The 24,100-nt window shown below is 41.9% G+C and overlaps 1 protein-coding gene across 4 annotated transcripts in view; it reads left to right on the plus strand.

The window, feature by feature from the left end:
* Positions 1–24,100, plus strand: part of ASPH (aspartate beta-hydroxylase) — a 144,608-nt gene that overhangs the window by 104,281 nt on the left and 16,227 nt on the right. For all 4 annotated transcript variants that reach the window (XM_069957539.1, XM_069957540.1, XM_069957541.1 and 1 more), the window contains 6 exons: positions 1,497–1,583; positions 7,573–7,723; positions 15,824–15,960; positions 18,432–18,530; positions 20,451–20,540; positions 21,205–21,342. In XM_069957539.1, coding sequence (XP_069813640.1) covers positions 1,497–1,583; positions 7,573–7,723; positions 15,824–15,960; positions 18,432–18,530; positions 20,451–20,540; positions 21,205–21,342 — 702 coding nt within the window. The remainder of the gene's footprint in view (positions 1–1,496; positions 1,584–7,572; positions 7,724–15,823; positions 15,961–18,431; positions 18,531–20,450; positions 20,541–21,204; positions 21,343–24,100) is intronic.

Consider the following 24,100-nt stretch of genomic DNA (forward strand, 5'->3'; position numbering starts at 1 on the left):
AATATAGAGATTTTACTAAATACAATAAGGATTATAGGGCCTATTGCCTATAGTCCATAGAACATCATTCCTTATCCATAGAACAGGGGATGAATAGCAGATTGGTGGGGGTCAGATCACAGATCAGGAGAATAGAGGTCAGTTGCCTTCTGAGGGAATGGAGGGAATTGATACCCAGTTTTTTCTCCCTGTCTATGGAATATCCAAACATAGCCAAGCACAGGGCTCAGGTATGCTCAGTGTCCAAAGATGAGTGGATTTTTTTGCTCTTTAAACACACTTTTGATATTAAAAGGGTATTCTGTAGGGGGAAAAAATTTATTTAAATTAATCAGGGCCAGAAAGTTATATAGATTTGGACATTACTTCTATTTAAAAGTCTCCAGCTCCTGTATACCTGCAGGAAGTCTAATACAGTGCTCTCTGCTGCCACCTCTGTCCATGTCAGGAACTGTACAAAGCAGGAGAGGTTTTCTATGGGGATTTGCTTCTGCTATGGACAGAGGTGGCAGCAGAGAGCCATATATCAGACTGGAAAGAATACACCACTTCCTGTAGAAAATGCAGCAGATGATAAGTACTGGAAGACTTAAGATTTTTTTCCCCCTGATTAGTACCCCTTTAAGATCCAGCACAGGGACGCCTTCCATTTTTCCTTATCTTTTAGAAACTGTCAGTTCCATAATCAGTCAGGGCGGACTGAGCATCCTCCACTAGAATAATTTGCTGGTCCTAAGGTTAAAACCACCATTCACCTTAGTCACAGAAGGAAGCGCACCTCTGTATAATGTATACCCTAAAGCTCTAAGCGGTAATTAAGAGAAGTACATAGATACATAGACATGTTTAGTTATTAGCCGGAGCGCCTCTGTAACTGCAGAGATGTAGGTCGTAGTGCCGCAGCTCCGCTCCTCATTCTCCTTCTTTTAACGTTGCCGGTATGTAAATAAATCAGGGCGTATAGAGTAATAAATACTTAATCTATGCTTCTTGTATTTTGTGTTCTGTAAATGAACTGTAACCTGTTCTTCCGAAGCTCCCAGGTTTTAATAGACTTTTCCCGGAGAATTATTGCTCTATTTATAGCATGCTTAAATCATATCCTTTACTTCCAGCGCTGGTTTATTCAGCGGCACCTGGGATTCTGGAGGATACCGATGCAAGGTCACACTGCTCACCCACCTCTGGTGATGTGGAATAATTTGATTTGTACTGAGATGGAGAACTCAGGGTGAATTTTATATCAAGCTCCATATTTAGCAGAAGCAGTCAAGCGACTTTCTCAGGCAGGCAGGTTTATCAGAGGCATCCACCTGTGAGGCTGTCATTTTAGTGATCTTTATACCCAGCGCTGCTCTCTTTCCTCTGCCCACTCATTGCTTTATTTTACTATGAAGCTTTATTAGTGTGTTTTGCCGGGGTGGTTATATGACTTATTTTCCTTTGTGCTTTACGTTTATTATTGCCAGTAATTGTTACCTTGTTTATGATCACAGGGAAAAGTTGAAGAAGCTTCAAAAGCTTTTGAACTTCTGGTGACTAAATATCCCCAGAGTCCAAGAGCCAGATACGGGAAAGCTCAGGTATGTCATTTTATATACAATGTAATATGCTGCTTTGTACAGTCTAACAAGGTTAAACAATGAGGTTGATATTTTGGGTAAGTAGTAAGAGTAGCTTAGAAGATTATTCCCTTTGTTTCCTTTGAGTAGTCCCCCAAATAATATGGGGGAGATTTATCAAACATGGTGTAAAGTGAAACTGGCTCAGTTGCCCCTAGCAACCAATCAGATTCCACCTTTCTGTAAGGAATGAAAGGTGGAATCTGATTGGTTGCTAGGGGCAACTGAGCCAGTTTCACTTTACACCATGTTTAATAAATCTCCCCCCTATATGTCTACTGTGGTGGGACTAACTGATCCCAAGGCCAGTGTCTACCCATGAACATCGTTTTGTTCTTATGTTTTCTTTTTAACTCATTGTGTCCAGATTTCTGTGCTGATGTGTCCTATAATGTTACTTTATAGCAGTCACTATGCCATCTTTCTAAAATAAATAGAATAGAGAGAGATTTTATTATAGATTTTGGTCTTCCTGCAGTCACCACTAGAGGGAGTTTACTGCATACGGATTACACATTGAAATCAATAATAAATCTGTATGCGGCACACTCCTAAACTCTCTCTAGTGGCTATTGCAGGCAGGCACATTTTTTATAATTTAATTTCATGTCTCTGCAGAGGATTTTGGTTTCTGTGTAAAGGCTGTATTACACGGCATGATATAGAGGAGGAAGAGAGTGCCAACCTGTCAGTGCGGCCCTTGCTTCTTCCTTATTCCCAGCTCGCGTACTGTGCTATTACACGCACAGACAGTGAGCAGGGGGCCGGAGAGGGGCAGCTCTGCTACCGCTTCTCCTATAACACAGAGTGACAAGCAACAGACCGTCACTTTAGTTATCGGATTTTTCAACATGTTGAAAGACCATGATCAGCCTGTTACACCAAACGATATTCAGCCAAGTATGGATAATAATCCTTTGGTGTAATAGCGCCTTAAGAAAAAAGTGAACTTTCACTGTTAAAAATACTATTGCTGAGCAGTTTAAACAAAGCTTCCACAAATCCAGTACCAGCAAAGATTAAAAAAAACTATTATTTTTACTCCATTTAAGTACTGTTCACATCTTACACTGCCCAGTACTGCTCTATAATGTCTTCCATGCTGCCTCTGCTACAAAGAGTGTGCTATAGAGATATAGGGAAGTAGGATCACCTTTGTGTGAAGTATATAACAGACATAATAGCAGCTGCTCTGAAGCTAGGCTCAAGGAAAATTTATAGTATGGAGTGATTTCTGACAGACTTAAAGAGATTCACCAGCGCAGCCAGGCGGTAGGGAAAGCAAATAATATGCCGGGCTGTATAGCTAGAGGTATAACCAGTAGGAAGAGGAAAATTGTGATCCCGCTGTATAGAGCTCTGGTGACATCACATCTGGAATACTGTGTCCAGTTCTGGAGACCTCACCTAAAATAGAATGGGTCCTAAGACGGACTACAAAATGGTGGAAGGTATGAAGCATAAAACTGGTATCTAAATCTGTATAGTCTGGAGGAAAGAAGGGAAAGCGGGGGCATGAGTGTAACCTTTAATTATGTTAAAGGACTAAATAAGCTTCTGAAGGGAAGTGTTTTTAGAAAAAAAAATGAACTAAAGAACAAGAGTACACAGTGAGAGGTTAGTTGGGGAAAAGATCAGAAGCAAAGTGAGAAAATATTACTGAAATGCAGATGTGGTTGGTAAATCTACAATAAGATAATTTATACAAACATGTATCTATCTATCTATCTATCTATCTATGCTAAGATTATAAGAAGGCAAATACTAAAAGGGCAGACACAGTGGTCTTTTTCTGCCGGCACTCTTCTATATTTCTATGAGCCTGCTGATGGGAAAACTGCTGATAAATGTAGAATAAACAATAAGTCATATAATGGCCAGGACTAGTGACTTCTCGTGCCCACACAATAGCTAACTCTGTAAGCTGTATTTCATACACTGCTGATTTTGCAATTTTCCCACCTACAAAGAATAGAGAGGTCTGTAATTTTTATTGTAGTTACACTTCAACTGTGACAGGATCTCTACTAATTTCCAGAAAATCACATTGTATCATTTTTAAATAATGAATTTGCATTTTATTTGCATGAAATAAGTATTTGGTCACCTACCAACCATCAAGAATTCTGTCTCTCAAAGACCTGTTAGTCTTTCTTTAAGAAGCTCCTCCTACTATGCACTTATTATCTATTAATTGTTTCTTTTTGAACACCTGTCCACACAATCAATCACACTCCAACCTCTCCACCACAACGAAGACCAATGAGCTTTCTAAGGACACCGGGGACAAAATTGTAGACCTGCACAAGGCTGGGATGGGCTACAGGACAATATGCAAGCAGCTTGGTGAGAAGGCCACAACTGTTAGTGCTATTATTAGACAGTAGGAGAAATGCAAGACGAATGTCCGTCTTCCTCAGTCTGGGGCTACATGCAAGATCTCTCATTGTGGGTTAAGGATAATTAAGAAAAAAAAAGCCATAAACTAGCCTAGAACTACATAGGGCGACCTGGTCAAGGACATGAAGAAAGCTGGGACCTCAGTCTCAAAGATTACATGGATTAAAGTCATGCAGGGCACACAGGGTCCCCCTGCTGATGACAGCACATGTCCAGGCCTGTTTGAAGTTTGCCAGTGATCATCTGGATGATCCAGAGGATGCATGGGAGAGTGTCATGTGATCAGATGAGACCGCAATAGAACATTTTGGTATCAACTTCACTCGCCATGTTTGGAGTAAGAAGAAAAATGGATGCAACCTCAAAAACACAGTTCCAACCATAAAGCATGGGGGGGGACATTATATTTTGGGGGTTCTTTTTAGCAAAGGCAACAGGGAAACTCCACCGTATTGAAGGGAGAATAGATGGAGCATTGAAGATGGGTCGTGGCTGGGTCTTCTGGCATGACAATAACCCAAAACACACAGCCAGGGCAACCAAGGAGTGGCTCCGTAAGAGGTATTCTAAGGTCCTGGATTGGCCTAGGCAGTCTCCAGACCTGAACCCAATAGATAACCCTTGGATGGAGCTGAAACGTAATGTTGCCCAGCGACAGCCCTGAGATCTGAAAGATCTGGAGAAGATCTGTATTGAGGAGTGGGACAAAATCCCTGCTGCAGTGTGTGCAAACCTGGTCAAGAACGCCAGGAAACGTCTGACCTCTGCAACTGCAAACAAACGTTTCTGTACAAAATATTAAAATATGTTATTCTCTTGTATCACATTCTTATTTCATGTAATAAAATGCAAAATAATTTTTTACAAATCAAACAATGTGATTCTCTGGAATTGTTTTTATAAATTCCGTCTCTTACATTCTTTATAGGTGGGAAATCCTGCAAAATTAGCAGTGTATGTGATACCCATTTCCTCCACTGTACAGTATATCTGTATCATATTTGTAAACATGGGTGAATACACTCTTTACTTTACCTTATTTATTGGAGTGCCACTTTTTCGCTATGGTAAGCACAGAGTATTAAAAGCCCCAAACTTTTACATTATTACATAATTCTTAAAGTGACTGTACCACCAGGCCCAGGCTGAAGCACTGGAGGCGGGCCGACCCACCCTTAGTGGAAAGAAACTCCAGGCCCTCCATGACGTGACTCCATTAGAATCAATGGAACCCTATCATAGAGGGTCCAGGGTTTCCTCCACTAAGGGTGGGTCGGCCCGCCTCCATTGCTTCAGCCTGGGCCTGGTGGTACAGTCACTTTAACCTTATAAATAGTAAAACAGTATTAGTGTTTTCATAGTTGTTCCATCCAAAACTGTACAATTATTATAAATGCAACACTACATAACTACATGCATTTAAAATTGTTACCTTGGGGACCTTTATGTGTCACTAACCTCCTGTAGATGTCCCACATCTCTGCACATGTCCCCCTGTAGTTGTTCCACTCATCTCCACTACCACTGCACTCCAGCATGTGTTACCTGCTCTCCATCTGGGCCTCCCTTCTCATATATTGTATGTATTGTAGCATGTGACACATTACCCTTTAATACTGTACAGTGTATTATCCCTCGGAAACAAGAGGGTGCTAATAATGTATAGAGAAAGCTGAGCGGTCATTTACCTTGCACCAAAGTTTGTCGGTGCCCTTTAAGACTATTCAGCAATTTACCTGCAGTTGAATTAAAAAAAAAATCCTCAGCAGTCTACAGCTTTGGTGTCAAATATTAGGGCTGTCAGATTGGTGCATTACTTTGTACAATTTGCCAAATGGGCAGTTTAAAGGGTAAACCCATCCTCACAGCGTATACTAAAAGCATGTTGTACTGTATGTCATATGTGTATTTTCACTTTGTCTAATGTTCCATTTTCTTCCTTTGGCTCATCCTCACTGAATTGTCTGATTTGGGTAGGTGATATATTCCACAATGTAGATTTGTTGGCCTTTGGGATTCTGTATAGTATTATTGCACTACTGTGTATTTCAGAGAAATGTTATTGCTGATAGTCAGACAGCATGCTATCCTGAGCCTCAGAGAGTCACCCAGTGCTGTTTCTTTATCATCACTGATTGTTGAGGGAATCTCTGATGATTGCCTGACTGGTCCTTCTATTACTAGTATAGAGAGCACTGCCAATCATAACAAGCTCACAATGACTCATTGCCTTGTTATTCTACTATACAAAATGCTTGAACTAACACGGCATGGGAACTGTACATGAATGTCGATTTATTGCTGTCGGGCATATCGCAGGCAGCATCTTTAGCCACTCTGTGCTTTCATTTTTTATCTAGCAATGGCCGTGTATAAAGCAGTATAATGGTTCACCGAATAAAGGTTATTCTTCATAGAGTTAGACCATTTTATATAATACTTTGTATACCAATTCCATGCAGTTTTCAAGATCTCTGCTTGCAGTCATTTATTGTTTAAAGGGGTTGGCCACTTTGTAGTAAAATAGTTCAGTATACAGTATAAGTAAGTGTACTCACTGTATATACTGACAGCAGCTCCCTGTGTACCTCATAGAGCTAAAATCAAATTCCCCTCCTCCAGGCTGTGCTGCCCTGCTCTGTGGTGAGTCTGTCCATAAGATGGCTGACATGAACGAGCATGTGACCATGCCCTGCGCCCTGTGTCCACTACTGAGCCTGTATATGCCTATGGTGGACACTTGGGGGCGGCCCATGGTCACATGCTTCTCCATGTCGGCCATGTTATGGACAGAATCACCACAGAGCAGGGCAGCACAGCCTGGGGGAGGGGAGTCTGATTTCAGTTTTATGAGGTACACAGGTAGCTGCTGTCAGTAAGTAAAGTGAATACATTTACTTATACTACACACAAAATAATTTTACTATAAAGTGGCCAACCCCTTTAATTTAAAGTGACACTGTCACACCCATTTTTTGCATTATAACCAGTATAGTCCAGTTGCCTGCTCTTAGTCACATATCTATGTGTACTCCACTACTTGGAAACCAGGAACCTTCTCTGAGAAATGATGAGAGAACATTGGAGAGTGAGAAAGTTAAATTGAGAGGAAAGTAGAAGGGTAAAGAATGGACAGATGGTATTTAAATGCCACTACAAACATTTGCCAAATTTGCCATTTTTGCAGGGACGTCACACAAGTCATTGAACTTGATGACATTTCAGGTTTTTTTTTTTTTTTTTTAAACTACATCTAGAGTGTAATTTTGTATTCACCACTGCATCAGAGCATTATATCATATATATGATACAGTACGTGTAGGATAACATTTCTTGCCATCAGAACAAAAGAAACCTAAACAAAACCCAACAGAACCCATTATAAGTCAGTATGGTTATCCAAACATTATTCTAATATGTCCTATAGCTCCCGTTACAAATGCAGCTACCGTATAACACAGATATAAACAGGGCCTAGCATAGACATATCAGGATGATAGAACTTTTTTCTTATTTAGCATATTCCTTCAACCTCTGATTGTCTTTGCAGTCTGAAGATGACCTGGCTGAGAAGATGAGGAGCAATGAGATTCTGTTGCGTGCCATTGCCACTTATGAAGAAGTGACTGTCCTGCCCAATGTTCCTACAGATCTAGTGAAACTTGCACTCAAGAGAAGAGCCAATCGCCAGCAATTTCTTGGTAAGATGACTTTTGAAAAGCCTTGAAAATGATGGCTGATTTTTTTTCCTGTATGTAGATTGGCAGGACCACTTATTTACAACCGTGTCTATCATATTCTTGTAATTGACTTATCAATGCAGAGCAGAGCTGTTCTCTATATCGAGTGCCTGTTCTAGTGATCCATTTACTGAAAAATCCTTTTGCTATAGATTTTTGGGACATGAGTTTTTTGTGTTGACAGAGGCAGAAGTGCTGGTGACAAGAATCTATGTGTTCTACCTGTTCTTCTCACCAGTCGGGTGGAGATTCAGCCATGTCAGCCACTGGCAGCCATGCTTGTTGCAAATCTGTAGCCTAAACCAAAGTGAAGAAATTATTTATAGCAAAGACCGATTAACTAGGGCTGGGCGATATTGGCCTAAATCAATATCGCGGCTTATCGCATATGTAGCTGCGGTAACGATAATTGGACGATAACTATGACACGCCCCTTTTTACAAGCCACACCCATTTGGCCATGCCAAACTAGGGATATTTTGTTTCAACAAAGTTAAAAAAAAAGTACAGTAACTCAATGAGCAGCAACCCAAGCTACAGTAGGTACACATTACAAGACGTGTATATACAGGTATACAGCATACAGCTATGGACACACCACAGGACGTGTATATATACAGGTATACAGCATACACCTACGGACACACTACATGACGTGTATACAGGTATACAGCATACAGCTATGGACACACTACATGACGTGTATATAGGTATACAGCATACAGCTATGTACACACTACAGGATGTGTATATACAGGTATACAGCATACAGCTATGGACACACTACAGGACATGTATATACAGGTATACAGCATACAGCTATGTACACACTACAGGATGTGTATATACAGGTTTACGGCTATGTACACACTACAGGACATGTGTATACAGGTATACGGCTATGTACACACTACATGATGTGTATATACAGGTATACAGCTATGGACACACTACAGGATGTGTATATGCAGGTATATAGCTATGTACTATAGGGACCCAGAGTACAGGGACATACAGTATATATGATGGGTATATAGTATGTTATGTATAGGTGACAGCACAAAGGCACAGTTATGGGGACACTATGAGTGGCACATTATAGGGGGGCTGTAGATGGCACTGTGCTTACACGCCGTGAAGATATCTATCTTTCTATTCTTATCAATTCTGTCTGTGTCCAAAAGGTAGCAGCACTCAAATTGAATGAAAAAACGTGTAGATTTATTCACAATCCATGTGAAAAACAGGTGACGTTTCTAACCACAACCCTGATCTTTTCTCAAGGCAAATGTCATTTGGCTTGAGAAAAGATCAGGGTTGTGGTCAGAAACGTCACCTGTTTTTCACATGGATTGTGAATAAATCTATTGCTGACTGTTCCCTGGTGCTAATGAGAACTTTACTGGCCGCCCTGATAGCTGCGTTAATAGTGATCAGACTACGGTAGAGATTTTAGGAAGATTTAATGACTGTTAATGATTTTTTATTTAGTGATTGATTTTTAGTGACTCAGGGGCCCCGGCACAGCGTCAATCAACCCGCCCGTCCCAGCGTCCCCGAGCGCCCCGCATCACCTGCCCGCCACGGCACACCGCCCCTGCTTGTCTCAGCCAGTTCCAGCGGCCCGGCACAGCGCCAACCAACCCGGCACAGCGGAGCCCCCACCCGCCCGTCCCAGCGTCCCCCAACCTGCCCGGCATGTCAGAGCGGCACAGTAGTAACTGCTTATGCTCTGACACGCCGGGCAGGTTGGGGGGCGCTGGGACGGACGGGTGGCGGCTCCGCTGTGCCGGCCCTCTGTAACTGGCTGAGACTAGCAGGGGCGGTGTGCCGGGCGGGTGATGCGGAGCACTCTGACACGCCGGGGGGTGGTGGAATGGGCGGGTGGCGGCTCCACTGTGCCGGGCTGCTGGAACTGGCTGAGACGAGCAGGGGCGGTGTGCCGGGCGGGTGATGCGGAGCGCTCTGACACACCGGGAGGTTGTGCTGTGCCGTGTCGGGTTGGTGGGCGCTGGGGCGGACTGAGACGACCGGGCCGCTCTGACACACCGGGCGGGGGTTGGGAGTGGCAGGGGCGCTTAGACACAGTGCCAGTTTCCTATGTGCTGTCTGTGCGTCCCTGCACACACATATGACATGCGGTCCGCTCATCTCTAATGACATCCTCCAACCTGTGCAGCTCAGGGCTCAGACAGCGAAATAGTGAAAATACCGCACATACCGTCCTGGCAAAGTTGAGATCGGTTAACCGATGTCAGAGATGGTATCGGTATTTTCACGGTATACCGCCCAGCCCTACGAATAACCCTTTCCTTTGTTCAATCCAAAATGTTAATAATCACCAGTAAAAAATCTTCTAGAATCCATGCGTTTTTACATGATCATTAAACTCCAGGCCCCCAGTCTCTCAGGATACATAATGCCGGATATGCAGGAACTGTCCAGAGTAGGAGAAGTTACTATAGGGATTCCCATAGAAAACCTCTCCTTTTCTGGAGAGTTCTTGTCTCTGCCAGAGATGGCAGCAGAGAGCACTGTGTCAGACTGAAAAGAAAACAAAATTTCTTGCAGGACATATAGCAGCTGATAAGTGTGGGAAGACTTGAGATTTTTTAATAGAAGTAAATTACAAATCTATTTAAAGTATCACTGTCATTTTAAATTTTTTTGCAGAAATCAATAGTACAGGCGACTTTAAGAAACTTTGTAACTGGGTTTATTAGCCGAAAAAAATGCATTTTTATCATGAAAAAGCAGTTTGAAGCTCTCCCCCCTGTCTTCATTGTTCTCCTATGAGGAGGGGTGGGGTTGAGAAAGATGAGGCACCAAAACAGAACAACAAAGAGTTAATTTACAGCTACATCACCGGGCTATTTCCTCTAAAGTCAGCACTGACCTCTCTGACATCTGAATACCGGCTTTCACACAGCTACTCCTTTGTTCTCTGCTCTCTGCTGCTGACTAATTTCCCTCCTCCCTCCTCCCCTCTTCATAGCACAGACAGGATCCAACTGATGTAAAAAAATCTGGATTTTCTGATAATGAGCAGTGAATGAGAGAGGGGGGGCTGGGGAAAGTCTTTTTGAATGCAGATAATGGCAATTACAAAGTTTCTTAAAATCACCTGTACTATTGATTTCTGCAAAAAAAAACAAAAAAAAAAAAACGACAGTGACGCTTTAACTCTCTGACACCAGTTGAACTGAAAGAAAAAGATATTCGCTGCACAACCCCTTTAATTCACGCTTAAAGGAAAAACTATTTCCAGTAAATGATACTTTGCAGTAGTTGTAGTTTGCATTCTACAGTGTATTGATCAGCCCATTGCAAAAAATCCTTAGGAGACTTGTCAATCATTGTTAATATCAGGATCTCGTGTGAGGCTGTAGCACTCCTCTGCACTGTAGAGTTATATATCTGAATTATACATCTTGATGCTGGCATTTATTTATATCCATGTCAGTAGTAGAGATTTTCCATTCACCTGAATTATACATCTATTATTTACTGTCATTCATGGATAGATAATGACTTTACCTTCAGAAACAATTGGAGTTGTATAAATTGCTTTTAGCCATGTGTACCTACACTAGCAGCATAGGGGACACTTAAAAGTCTATGAAAACCTGCATCTCTGTACAGATTGAGAATTAGAATTCATTGGGGTGAATGCTGTAAAGGTCTGAACTCTGTAATTACCAAGTGACATGGACTGGAGGCAAGGTGTTTATACCATGCTGCCGCACCGATGACAGGACAAGTGGCACGGCCTGATTACTCAGTGGACTCGGCGTTCCCGCCATGCATACATTAATAACACACAAGTGTAATGAAAATGACAAACCTACTGGAACAAAACATTTCCATTATTACCTGGACTCAGTCTCATTTATGCAGCCAGGGATCTGCTATTAAGATGCATAGCAATGAAATCATATGTTTTCTGCTGCAGTGAAACAACACTGGAATGAACAAATGGTACTTATGGTGTATGAGTTATCCAAACACTATACAAGAGCATTGAGCCTTTTGTCGGTTCGCTCGTATTGGTGTCTACGTTATAGGGGTACTCATAAACTAGTGCCAGAAAGATTTGTAAACTTGTATTTGAAGCTGTCCAGTACTTATCATCTGCAGCATGTCCTGCAGGAAGTAGTGTATTCTTTCCAGCCTAACAAAATACTCTCTGCTGCCACCTCTGTCTGTGTCAGGAACTGTCTAGAGCAGTAGAGGCTTTCTATGGGGATTTGATACTGTTCTGAACAGTTCCTGACATGGACAGAGGTGGAAGCAGAGAGTATTTTGTCAGACTGGAAAGAAAACAACACTTCCTGCAGGACATACAGTAGCTGTTAAGTACTGGAAGACTGGAGATTTTTTAAATAGAAGTTATTTACAAAGCTATATAAACTGCTGACACCAGGTGATTTGAAGCATTTTTTTTTTTACTGGAGTACCCCTTTAAGAAGCTTCATCCTTCTCCCCCACATCCTTATAATTTATTGACAGAAAAATTGCACACACAATTGTTAGCACTAATGCAGTCGTGATAGAGCATGGATCCGATAACGCAGGAAATTTTTTCCAAAGACTCCTTTCCTTTAACCCTTAGGGGACACAGCCAGTTTTGGTGTTTATGACACAGCCAAATTTTTCCAATATGACATGTGTCACTTTATATATTAATAACTCTGGAATGCTTTTACCGATCCTTGTGGTTCCAAGATTGTTTTTTCGTGACATATTCTACTTTATGTTAGTGGTAAATTTAGGCCGATACCTTTAGCTTTTTTTTGTGAAAAACTCCAAAATGTTGTGAAAAATTAAAAAAAAATATCAAAAAGAAAAAGAGAAAGCACTGAATCAGCACACCCAAGACGATATATCAAAAGAGTCAAATTTTATTAGAGTACTCTAATAAAATTTGACTCTTTTGATATATCGTCTTGGGTGTGCTGATTCAGTGCTTTCTCTTTTTCTTTTTGATATTCATAGTTCCATTTTTTTAGTACTGTAGCACCCCTTTCTCTTTTGTTATTGTCTGTGGTGCCCTCCCTTTCTGTTTACTACAAATTAAAAAAAAATGCATTTGTCTAAATTTGAAAGTCTCTGCTAATAAGGAAGATAGTTATATCACATAAATTATTGATTAATTCATATCTATAACATGTCTTCTTCATATTGGCAGCATTTGGTGAACACAATTTAACTTTTTTAGGATTTTAGGGGCTGCAATTGTTTAGTAGTAATTTTCAAAATTTTCGTGAAAATTTAATCTCAGAATTTTTTAGGGACGAGTTCAGTTTTGGAGTATATTCTAGAGGCCTGGATACTAGAAACGCCCATAATTCACCCCATTTTGGACTCTTCACCCTTTGAAGTATTAAAATTGACATTCATACAGTTTTTTAACCCTTTAGGCATTTCACAGGAATAACTGCAAAGTAAGTGTGAAAAGTAAAAATTTCAATTTTCTTTGCAGACATTCCAATTCAATCCTATTTCTTTCATACCGCACAGCTATAAAAAGGAAAATGTAATGAAATATTTATTCCTCTGAGTCTGCAGTTTTTACAAATACCCCATTTGTGAACGTAAAGTGTTGTGCGGGCGCACAACACGGCTCAGAATAGAAGGACCAACCTTTTAATTTTGGAGTGTGGATTTGGCTGGAATAAATGTAGGAGAACATGTTACAGTTACAAACCCCCCTAGTGCCGAGACAGTGGAAGCCCCCCAAAAGTGACCCCATTTTGCAAACTACACCCCTTAAGGAATGTAACAAGTGGTACAGTGAGCATATAGACCTCACAGGTTTTTCACAGTTTTTTGCAAAAGTGGCCTGTGAAAATGAAAAACCACATTTTTCACACTTATGCATTGGTGAAACCCCAAATTTTTCAAATGTCAAAAAGCCTGAAGGAGAAAAAGCCCCCCAAATTTTGTAAAGCAATCTCTCCCGAGTACAGAAATAACCGATTTGTGAACGTAAAGTATCATATGGGCGTACAACAGGGCTCAGAAGAGAAGGAGCACCTCTGTGTGTGTGTATACTCCTGCTGTAGCAGTAAATGCACGGACGTTTACTGACACTTACTAACGGACACTGACTGACGCTTACTTACACTTACTAATGGACGCTGACTGACACGGACACTGACTGACTAACAGACGCTGACTGACGATTACTGACGGACGCTGATTGATGCTGACTGACACTTACTTACGGAAGGTGACTGACTAACAGATGCTGATTGATCCTTAGTAATGGACACTGACTAAATCTCACTTAGGACGCTGACTGATGCTGACCGACACTTACAGAAGGTGAATGACGCTTACGGACACCTACTAATGGACGCTGACTGATGCTGATTGACGCTTAGGACACATACTAATTGATGCTGACTGACTCTTACTGACACCTGCTAATGGACGCTGACTGACAGACACTGAATGACGCTTACTGAGTTTTATTGATGGACACTGACTGAAGCTTACTGACTACTAAGGGACTAGCTTACTAAGGGACTCTGACTGATACGTACTGATGGACACTTACACTTACTGTCACTTACTAAGGGACGCTGACTAAAGCTTACTAATGGTCGTTTACTGAACTGACGCTTACTAAGGGGTGCTGACTGACGCTTACTAAGGGGTGCTGACTGACGTTTACTAAGGGGTGCTGACTGACGTTTACTAAGGGGTGCTGACTGACGTTTACTAAGGGGTGCTGACTGACGTTTACTAAGGGGTGCTGACTGACGCTTACTAAGGGGTGCTGACTGACGCTAACTAAAGGACGCTGACTGATGCTTACTAAGGGACGCTTACTAAGGGACGTTGACTGACGCTTACTAAGGGACGTTGACTGACGCTTACTAAGGGACGTTGACTGACGCTAACTAAGGGACGCTGATAAACACTTACTAAGATCTCCCTTATTACTGGGAGATCACAGGGGAGGGGGTATTTTTTTATTATGTATGTGTGTTTGTGTGTGTGTGTGTGTTTTTACACTCCATGGATGCAGGCTCTGATTTCATCACAAAGTGAGGGATCAGAGCCTGCATCCATGCTCTGCCCTCCAGTAACGATCATATACTGTGATTGACAGCTCTGATCACAGAGCTGTCAATCACAGTATATGGCAGCATGTAACAGCATCTTTAGACTGATGCTGGTACATGCTGCTGCAGCAGGAGGGGGTCACAGCAGAGATCACTTTTCTCCCTCCTCCTTGCAGCAATGGCTCCCCGGTCCCAGAACTCACTGTGAGCTCCGCGATCCGGCAAACTATTACTGCAAGGAGGAGGGAGAAGAGCGATCTCTGCCGGGACACCCCATCCGACACCCGCCTGCCGCCGCTACTCTGCCCGACAGGAAGATAGAACAGCGGAGGGACACAAATCAGCTGGAGGGGGTAAGGAAAAGGACATGGCAGCGGAGGGGGGGGGCGGGATCGGGGAACCGGGACGGAGTGGCAGCGGCCGGGGGATAGGCAGCAAGGAGGATATGGCATCATGCGGAGATCGGGGGACACGGCAACGGGGGGCGGCGATGTCGCAGTCAGCGGGGGGAGCTGGTTAGGGGGACCGGTATGTGTGACATGGGGGGGTTTCGGGGGGCGGTGCAGGGGGCCGGCAATGGACCGCAGAGCAGGAGGGAGGTCTGCCCCAGCTTCCCCCGGATCTCAGCAGAGACCGGGATCGGGGGTTTAATACTGTCTTCACCGGGATCAGTGGAACGTTACCGATCCACTCATGCCGGTGATCGCCTGTGCCAGACCCCTTCAGGGGGTCCAGCGGCACCTACACTAAACTGTCAGCTATCAGCTGACAGTTTAGCTGCGGCTCCCGGTCACTGTTTATGTAAACAGTGAGCACCGGGAGTCGGGAAGTTATTGTACGTCCTGGTGCGGAAAGTAACCTCCTGCCAGGACGTACAATAACGTCCTGGTGCGGCTAAGGGTTAAACAAATCATTGAACACCTGTTTATCTTCATAAGGAAAACAATTTTATACAGTATAACTTCTCGGCTCTGTTTTTACACCCCAGGCCGCATGCGAGGATCTATACTTACTCTTCAGAAGTTAGTACAGCTCTACCCTGAAGATATATCACTCAGAAATGATCTTGGGGTTGGCTACCTTTTGCTTGGAGATAATCAGAAAGCCAAAGAAGTATATGAAGAGGTAAATGGAGTACCATAGAGTAATTTGTGTGAGCCCCCCAAGGGGGGTTTCCAGTTTGTTTTGACTGTTTAAAATTTTTAGAATGTTTAGAATTCTACATATTTAGAATTTTTACGTTTTGAATTTTGTCAACAAATATAAATTGGCAGATTGTATGACTAGCTTCAGATGTGAAGCTTCTCAAATAATGTAGACAATGGGGGAAATTTATCAAACATGGTGTAAAGTGAAACTGGCCCAGTTGCCCCTAGCAACCAATCAGATTCCACTTTCATTTTCCAAAGAGTTTGTGAGGAATGAAAGGTGGAATCTGATTGGTTGCTAGGGGCAACTGAGCCAGTTTCACTTTACACCATGTGTGATAAATCTCCCCCAATGTTTTTTGGATGGGCTGTTAATATGTGCTTTTTTTCCTGGGGCAAGGTTGGGGTTACCCTTTGTACCTCCACCAGACCTCTCCCTCTGGAGAGTATTATCTTATAGTCTCATCCACTTAGCTGTTTGTGGGTGACACTCTATAAAGCCTCTTTGTTCTACTGACTCCAAAATCGCAGGGGCCAGGCCTACTCACATGAGTGTAACATTTGCATAGTTTTAATCTTTTTATGACACCATGGATACGTTGAGCACTATTTTTAATCTCTAGATGCAGAAAGTTAAATTTAACATGTAAGGCTGGGTTCACACTACGTATATTTCAGCCAGTATTGTGGTCCTCATATTGTAACCATAAACCAGGAGTGGATTGAAAACACAGAAAGGCTCTGTTCACACAATGGTGAAATTGAGTGGATGGCCGCCATTTAATGGTAAATATTTTGTATTGAAATAATGGCAGTTATTTACTGTTATATGGCGGCCATCCACTCAATTTCACCATTGTGTGAACAGAGCCTTTCTGTGTTTTCAATCCACTCCTGGTTGAGGTTGCAAAATACTGACCAAATACTGACTGAAATATACTTTGTGTGAACTCAGCCCAAGGCTGGGTTCACACTACGTATATTTCAGTCAGTATTGTGGTCCTCATATTGCAACCAGTGGTATAGGGGGAAGGTTCCCGCAGGGAGGAGGAGGGAGGAGCGCTCCTGTTTACTGAGCCGCTCCCCCCTGCGCCTGGCGGCATAAGCAGTGGAATCGCAGGCAAGTGATATCCATAACCCAGCTACAGCTCCCATCACCTGCTCATACTATAAGCAGATGATGGGAGCTGTAGTTCAGTGTATATGCGGCGGATCGTCGGGAATGCGGCGGATTGGCGGGCTTACTGTGATATCCTAATATATTGAATGAATACATTTATGCAATACTTTGGGGAGCAGGGACACTTGCTCCCCAAAGTATTCCATAGATGTATTCATTCAATAAAGCACTGTACACTACATTACATTACATAGAAATCCATAGAAACAATAAAGTCCAATAGACTTCTATATAGAGAGCGCCCCCGGCTGGACACTCCATAGGAATTACACCTTTCGTCGTGACGTCACTGGTTCTGAGAGAATTCTAACCCTTCCTGATCTACTAAATTAAGGGAAATAGCCCTATATGTGCATTTCCCATAATTAATGTACATTAGAAATTTGTATAACTTTTCATAAGTAACAACATATCAAAAATTTATTTTGGCCGGACTTCTCCTTTAAAGGGGAGTTGTTATTTTCCCCACCCCGCCTTATTTATAGATTTTGCTGTTTGGGTATGAGAAGAAATTAATCAAGGTTGGTGGGCAGGCAGAGGCCACCATGAATCTTGGGGTTCGGGCAGAATAAAAATGACAGGTTCCCTTTAAATTCTAGTCATGGAATTCATATAGGGCACTATATAGGGGTATTGTGGAGATTTTATTTTTCTATTTAACTCTGCTCAGCGCTCAGTAACATAGAAAAAAATGACTAGCGCCCCCCCCCCCCCATTGCTAATATATCTGTGTCAGTCCCCCACCGCACAGCACTTTGTTGTGTCTCTATTTCACACAAGGACCTTCCCTCTTAGCCAGGTGAGACACCACTTTGTCTACTGATTTACTGAGCAAATAGGTCCTTGTGCAACAAAGACACCAAGAACAGAGTCTTAAGCACCTCCGACACTGGCCGATTACACGCAAGACCATGTAAAAGGACTAGAGATAACTGAATTTACAGTAATAGCAAAGCGCCTCATTATCTCTGCAATCCGCTCATCAGCCGACTTCCATTAAACTGATTGCCACTCTGTACCACGTGGCACATCTCCCAGTCTCCCAGGATTGGATTCAGCTTTTCCTAGCACCCGTGGAGGAGCAGCATTCAGTTAAATGGAAGCAGGCTAATAAGCGGTTGCAGAGATAATGAAGCGCTATTACTGTAAATTCGCTCACTCTAAAAAGGACCCTTAGCTGAGAAATAACTTGCAAGGGAATTACTGTTTGGCAAGAGCATACAAAAGAATCCTTTTTTATATTTTTGTATTCCCTTTTCTTGTTTTAGGTATTATCGTTGGACCCTAGTAATGGATTTGCCAAAGTACATTATGGGTTCATCCTCAAAGCAGAAAATAAAATTTTTGAAAGCATTCCTTATTTAAAGGTAACCAACATGGGTGATATACTTTCTTCCTAATTAGTATAATCATGAACTGTTATTATATAATTAGGTCCCATTCCTATCATGCTTTGGGCTATTTTGCTGAGATATGTAAGGATACTGGCAAGAAGTATTCATGTTATGCCCTAGTCCCATAAGAAGCTGTTTTTTATGGTGAAACATGTATAGTTCTGATTGATTTGGATGGAATAACATGATTTGTGTAACATCACTGAGTTCAGTAGTGTAATAGTAGAGTGGTTGGGAATCCAGATACTACCGCACCAGCAAAAAGTCACTGCGTGTTTTAAACACAAAAGACAATAATGAGAAAAACTACAACTCAGGTCGGTTTTTGATAAATCTGTTTTGTTGTTTGACCCACATTTCTACATTTTAGTGTAGACTTGTTAGTAATGGCTGGGTTATTATAGGAACCGAATGGCCCCTTAGGTTAATAGCCTATTTCAGTGCAGTTTATTACCTTACCAAGTGTGTTTTGGTCCTAAAGCTAGGATTTGGGACCAAAATCTTTATGTATCAGGACAAATGCTGCTGTGCATCCATTGTACACAACTAGGGATGGTCCGAACCGAGTTCGGTTCGGGTTCGTACGAACCCAAACTATCGGTAATGATTCCCGCTGTCTGCCCGCTCCGTGCAGGGGGCGGATCCAGCGGGAGGACCGCCTGGAAAACTGGGATACAGCCATAGCCATAGGCTGTATCCCAGTTTTCCAGGCGGTCCTCCCGCTGTATCCACCCGCTCCACGAAGCGGGCAGACAGCGGGAATCTGATGCCGAGCGTTCGGGTTCATACGAACCCGAACCTCGGAGGGTTCGGACCATCCCTATACACAACGTATACAAAAATAGGGTTGACCATGTTTTTCTGTCCGTTAAAAGTAACCAAATATAAACGGATATGTGAAACGGATGGGAAAAACATAGTGTGGACCGAGCCTTAGTTGTTTGCTCCATGTCCAGTAAGACCGTTAGGGGCACTTAGGCAGCATTAGGAGCACTGCTCCGCCCACCTAGCACCGATCTGCCCTTGCCGGCCTACCCCTTCCTAATGATAATCAATGGAGCGGACCAGCCGGATCGTCTATGTGGAAGTGGGGCAGTGCTCCTAACTGTGGCCTAGTGCCCCTAATGGTGTTACCGGACTTTGGAGCAAACCAGTAACTCTCCTTGGCGTCTCCTTCTTAATGGGGAGATAACCTGCTGATAGTTTCCCTTTAGGGTAGCTTCACACACACCGTATCGCTGCGTATTTTCTGCTGCGATACGCAGCAGAAACGCAGCAGATTAGATCTAAATAACTGAACACAGCATCAAATCTGCACCATCAAATCTGCTGCAGATCTGCTGCGTATCTGCTGCGTATACGGTGTGTGTTCACAGTCACATGTAGGCAGTGTTTGATGTATTAAAGTCAGTGAATGTACTATGGTATACTGGCGATGTAGCTTGCAATTGTGATGTGAATGGGGCATATTTCTGAAAACACTTTTTTATTTTTATTTTTGTATTTGTTTTGTTAGTTGTCAATGGCATTTATAAAACTGATAATGCTATTTCACCTGGAGAAGCACAATACTTCTTTAAGCTATTAAAAAGGCCCACAGTCGGCACACTATAAAATTAGGGTAATATAAAAAGTTTTCCTCCACCCAGTATTTTTGTGGTATGTCTTTTGTTGACTATATTGTGGTGTAGAGGTTAATAGAACTTTACATTAGTTACCATAGAAAGTGTCAACATGGGGTTCTCTACGTCTAGGAATGTTTATTGTATCGGAATATCTAAGAAAATATTTTCTAAAACAAGATGAAAAAGATTGAAGGGTCTGTGATTTTATGTCCCAGTGACATTTATTTATCTCTTCTATTATAAATTGACAATAATGGTCATATTTCAGGAAGGCCTGTTGTCTGGTGAACCTGGAACTGATGATGGTCGGTTTTACTTTCACTTGGGGGACGCCTTGCAGAGAGCCGGAAACAAAGAGGTATATAATTTACTAGAATAAAAATGGGGGATAGCTGTCATCATGCACCCATTCTCTGAAAGGGTTTCCCAGAAATAATACTTATTTTAATTGTCTAATTAAAGGCCATATATTATTATATATTTTATTACCTTTTTGTGCTTGGTCTTTTATGCTTTCCTTCTGATCTGTTCTCTGCATTGTCCTACTTCCTGCCTAGTGTTTATCTTCCTGTTTCTGCTATCCACTCTAGCTTGGAATTCAGCCAACTGCATCTCCCTACCACCATACCCACAGGTGCCTCCCATCTCATCTTTAGTGTTCATATTGTTAGTGTTCAGTCTGACTGTGAGTTGAAAAGACTAAGCTAATAGCATCATAAGAATAGCTTAGCTACTGGTAATTGTGGTTATTAGATCTGTAAACCATAATAAAACACACAAAAACTATAGTTTTTATACAGCCAGATGTTAGGTTGCTATAAATGCTTCTATTGAGCAGTGCCAAAGATTTGTGCCATCCAAAGATTTTCTTTAGGCGTTATACAGCCCAAATCATATCTGATGCTGCACACACACACTTCTCAATAATCTCTAAAGAAGTGATGGGCCAACCATTATACTTGTTTTCTCTCATCCCCAAATATTCAAAATTCAGTAATCTTCAATGTTCCAATATTTTTCAGGCATACGTATGGTACGAGGCCGGCCACAAGAAGGGACATTTTGCCTCTGTCTGGCAGAGGTCATTGTACAATGTGGATGGACTCAAAGCCCAGCCATGGTGGACTGCAAAAGAAACTGGCTACACTGACTTAGTGAGGGTAAGCCTGAAACAGACATTGCACTGAAAACAATCAGACATGGTACATAGCAGACACAGTTGTCATGCTTCTCTATGATCCCATACTTCTATGTGTATTACAACAAGGACTGACAGTTGGCATAGGTGTTTATTGTCATTAACTCCTTAGTATATCTGTTTTTTTTAGTGGAAGGCAATTGCATGTCGGAGAACACCCGCCACTGCAGAATTTCTTTTTGCACTTGGGGATTCCACATAATCTATTCTCTCTCTGTTGTTTCAGTAAAGAGCAATCTTTTATTAAAGTGTATGGAATATACCCATGCAGGAAATTTGTAGCTCTGGATCAGATAAACTCAGCTCTGACCCTTATAGAGATATATTAGGAAAGTAATCAGTATGTTAAACCCAAAAACAGCACAATGATAAATGGAGAATGTTCACTTTAAGCCATATGCTTACATAAAGCTTCCTTTTTTATACTCTTATTCAGCAAAGGAATCTACTACATAACTACTATCATTTACTGTATGATATATGATGATTTTATTGTATGTCATCCAATGCAACACTAGAATAAAGACATGTTACAATTGGTTTGTATGGTATATTAGGAGAATAAAGAAAGCATTGGGGCAGATCACCTTTTAAATATCGTTGAATAAAAAATCAACATTTACTGTAAACACCTGTAAGCACTGCAGGTCACCTGAATAGCCTATCGGCAAGGGTGCCTGGTGTCAGCACCCCAAAGTTATTGATAGGCTATCCTGAGGATAGGCAATCAATTGTAAAGTCCCAGAAAAGGTCCATATGAGAATATTGTTTAAAATAGATGTAGGAGCTCCAGCTTCAGATTGGGAACGGACTAATATTCTAGTGGACTTAATAGTAATTAAGGTCCTGCAGCCTGGCTATAAGCTGGTTATTAAATTTCAAAAATATAAAAAAATATAAACAAAAAAAAAAACAGTCCTGAATTTCATGCTGACTGACCCATGAGTCATTGGAAATTCCTGGTGGTTTGTGCCTGCTCCTTAGCCTTGATTGATAGATCTACAAAAGGAAAAGGAAAAGAAAAGATCTACAAAAGGAAAAGAACTATCAATCAAGGCCGATCCCAGAGTGAACCCACCAAGAACTGCCCTGATGAAGTTATGAGTTATGAGGAAGAATGACGGTGATGACAAGATTCCTTTAAGTCCTGCTAGGGACACCTCAAATATTTACACTCTTTGACTATGTTCACACAATGCCGCAACAACGGCCGTTGTTTGGCACTGAAAAACAACGGCTGCTGTTGGGCTGAAAATTGCATTAATTTCAATGCACAATGGCTAGAAATTGATATGTTGATTATTTCCACGGCCATACCTTGACAACGACTATTGTTAAGTACACTGTGTGAACAACGGCCGATGTTTGCATTGACGAGAACGGATGTTGTTTTAATTGCAAACAATGGTCGTTCATGTCATAAAAAATATATTGTGTGAACATACAGTAGCCTTAAGGTGGGGTTCATATAAACCCTGCCCCTTCTGTGGTCTGTTTGGAGGACTGTCTTACCAAAGGACCTTTTGAAAGTATGTATGTACAAGGATATCTGTTTCCATGTAGCAAATGCCTTACGTTTATTTACTTACTCTATAAAAGATTTCAGCTATTAAAAATATATTGATTCCCAGTGTGATTCATTCATACAAGAAATTGAGATGTTGGTAATTAGAATGGTATTGTTCTGTGCCTCAAAGGGAAGGCAGCTGGAGAACGCTGTAGTAAGCCATACTTATTATCACATTCTCAATAAACCCTTAAAATACCAGTAAAATAGACATTTATCACTATGAACATTGGCCATGAATATTGAGCATCATCTTATTCATCAGATTGATTAGCAGCCGCTCAGTTATTCACAGTACGCTGCTCTCCTGCTCTGCGGCTGAGACTCTGCCTTTGATACACCGCATTTAGATTCAATATATTTTATACCTGGCTTCTCTTTATAATGAGATTGTGCGATATATTCTCCCAACTTTGTTCTAGGTGTGAAATCCTTAAAGGGATCCTTTGGCAGCAGTTCTTTTATTTTAAATGTGTAAACCAGCATAAAACATAAACATGCTAATTATTCTCTCGGACCATTTGCTCATCCATCCCTCCCTGATGTGACTCTGTATAACTCCTGGTGGGTGGGCATTCATTTCATCTTGTCCTCATGTGAGTGCAGGGCAATATCTCCCTACACTTTAGAACCAGACCGCTGCCCTATACTATTTTTCTTTATTTTTTTTTAGGTATCTCAAGGGTTGTGCCGACATAATCCTATAAATGCTCAATATATATTTATGGTATCCCTACATTCAGTGAAAGGGTATGGAAGAAAAGGTACACCATGCATAACTTGCTAATACTGCCTGCAAGAACTTGTCATACAGCAATAACAATGGTGGAAGACAGGTGGAACATGTATTAAAATACCAAGTATACATCCCAACATGTTTAATCATTAATGCGACTCTGTACCCACAATCTGCAGGTGATGCAGTTATTGTCCTAAAAAACAACTTTTAAACTTCCAGCCCTGTGTCAAATTGGCATGGCCTGGAGTGTCTATGCCCTACGCCTTGCACCTCCCCTCCGTCCCTCCTTCTCTTCCTCTTCACCATTAGGAATGCCCCAGGAAGGATTTCTCCTAATCATCACTTGTCTGAACATTGTTAAGGTACCTGTGCAGTGTTCTGACAAGTGAATGGGAGAAATCCTGCCTGGGGCAT

The sequence above is a fragment of the Dendropsophus ebraccatus genome, chromosome 2 (assembly GCF_027789765.1).
Source record: "Dendropsophus ebraccatus isolate aDenEbr1 chromosome 2, aDenEbr1.pat, whole genome shotgun sequence".
NCBI classification, from domain to species: Eukaryota; Metazoa; Chordata; class Amphibia; order Anura; family Hylidae; genus Dendropsophus; species Dendropsophus ebraccatus.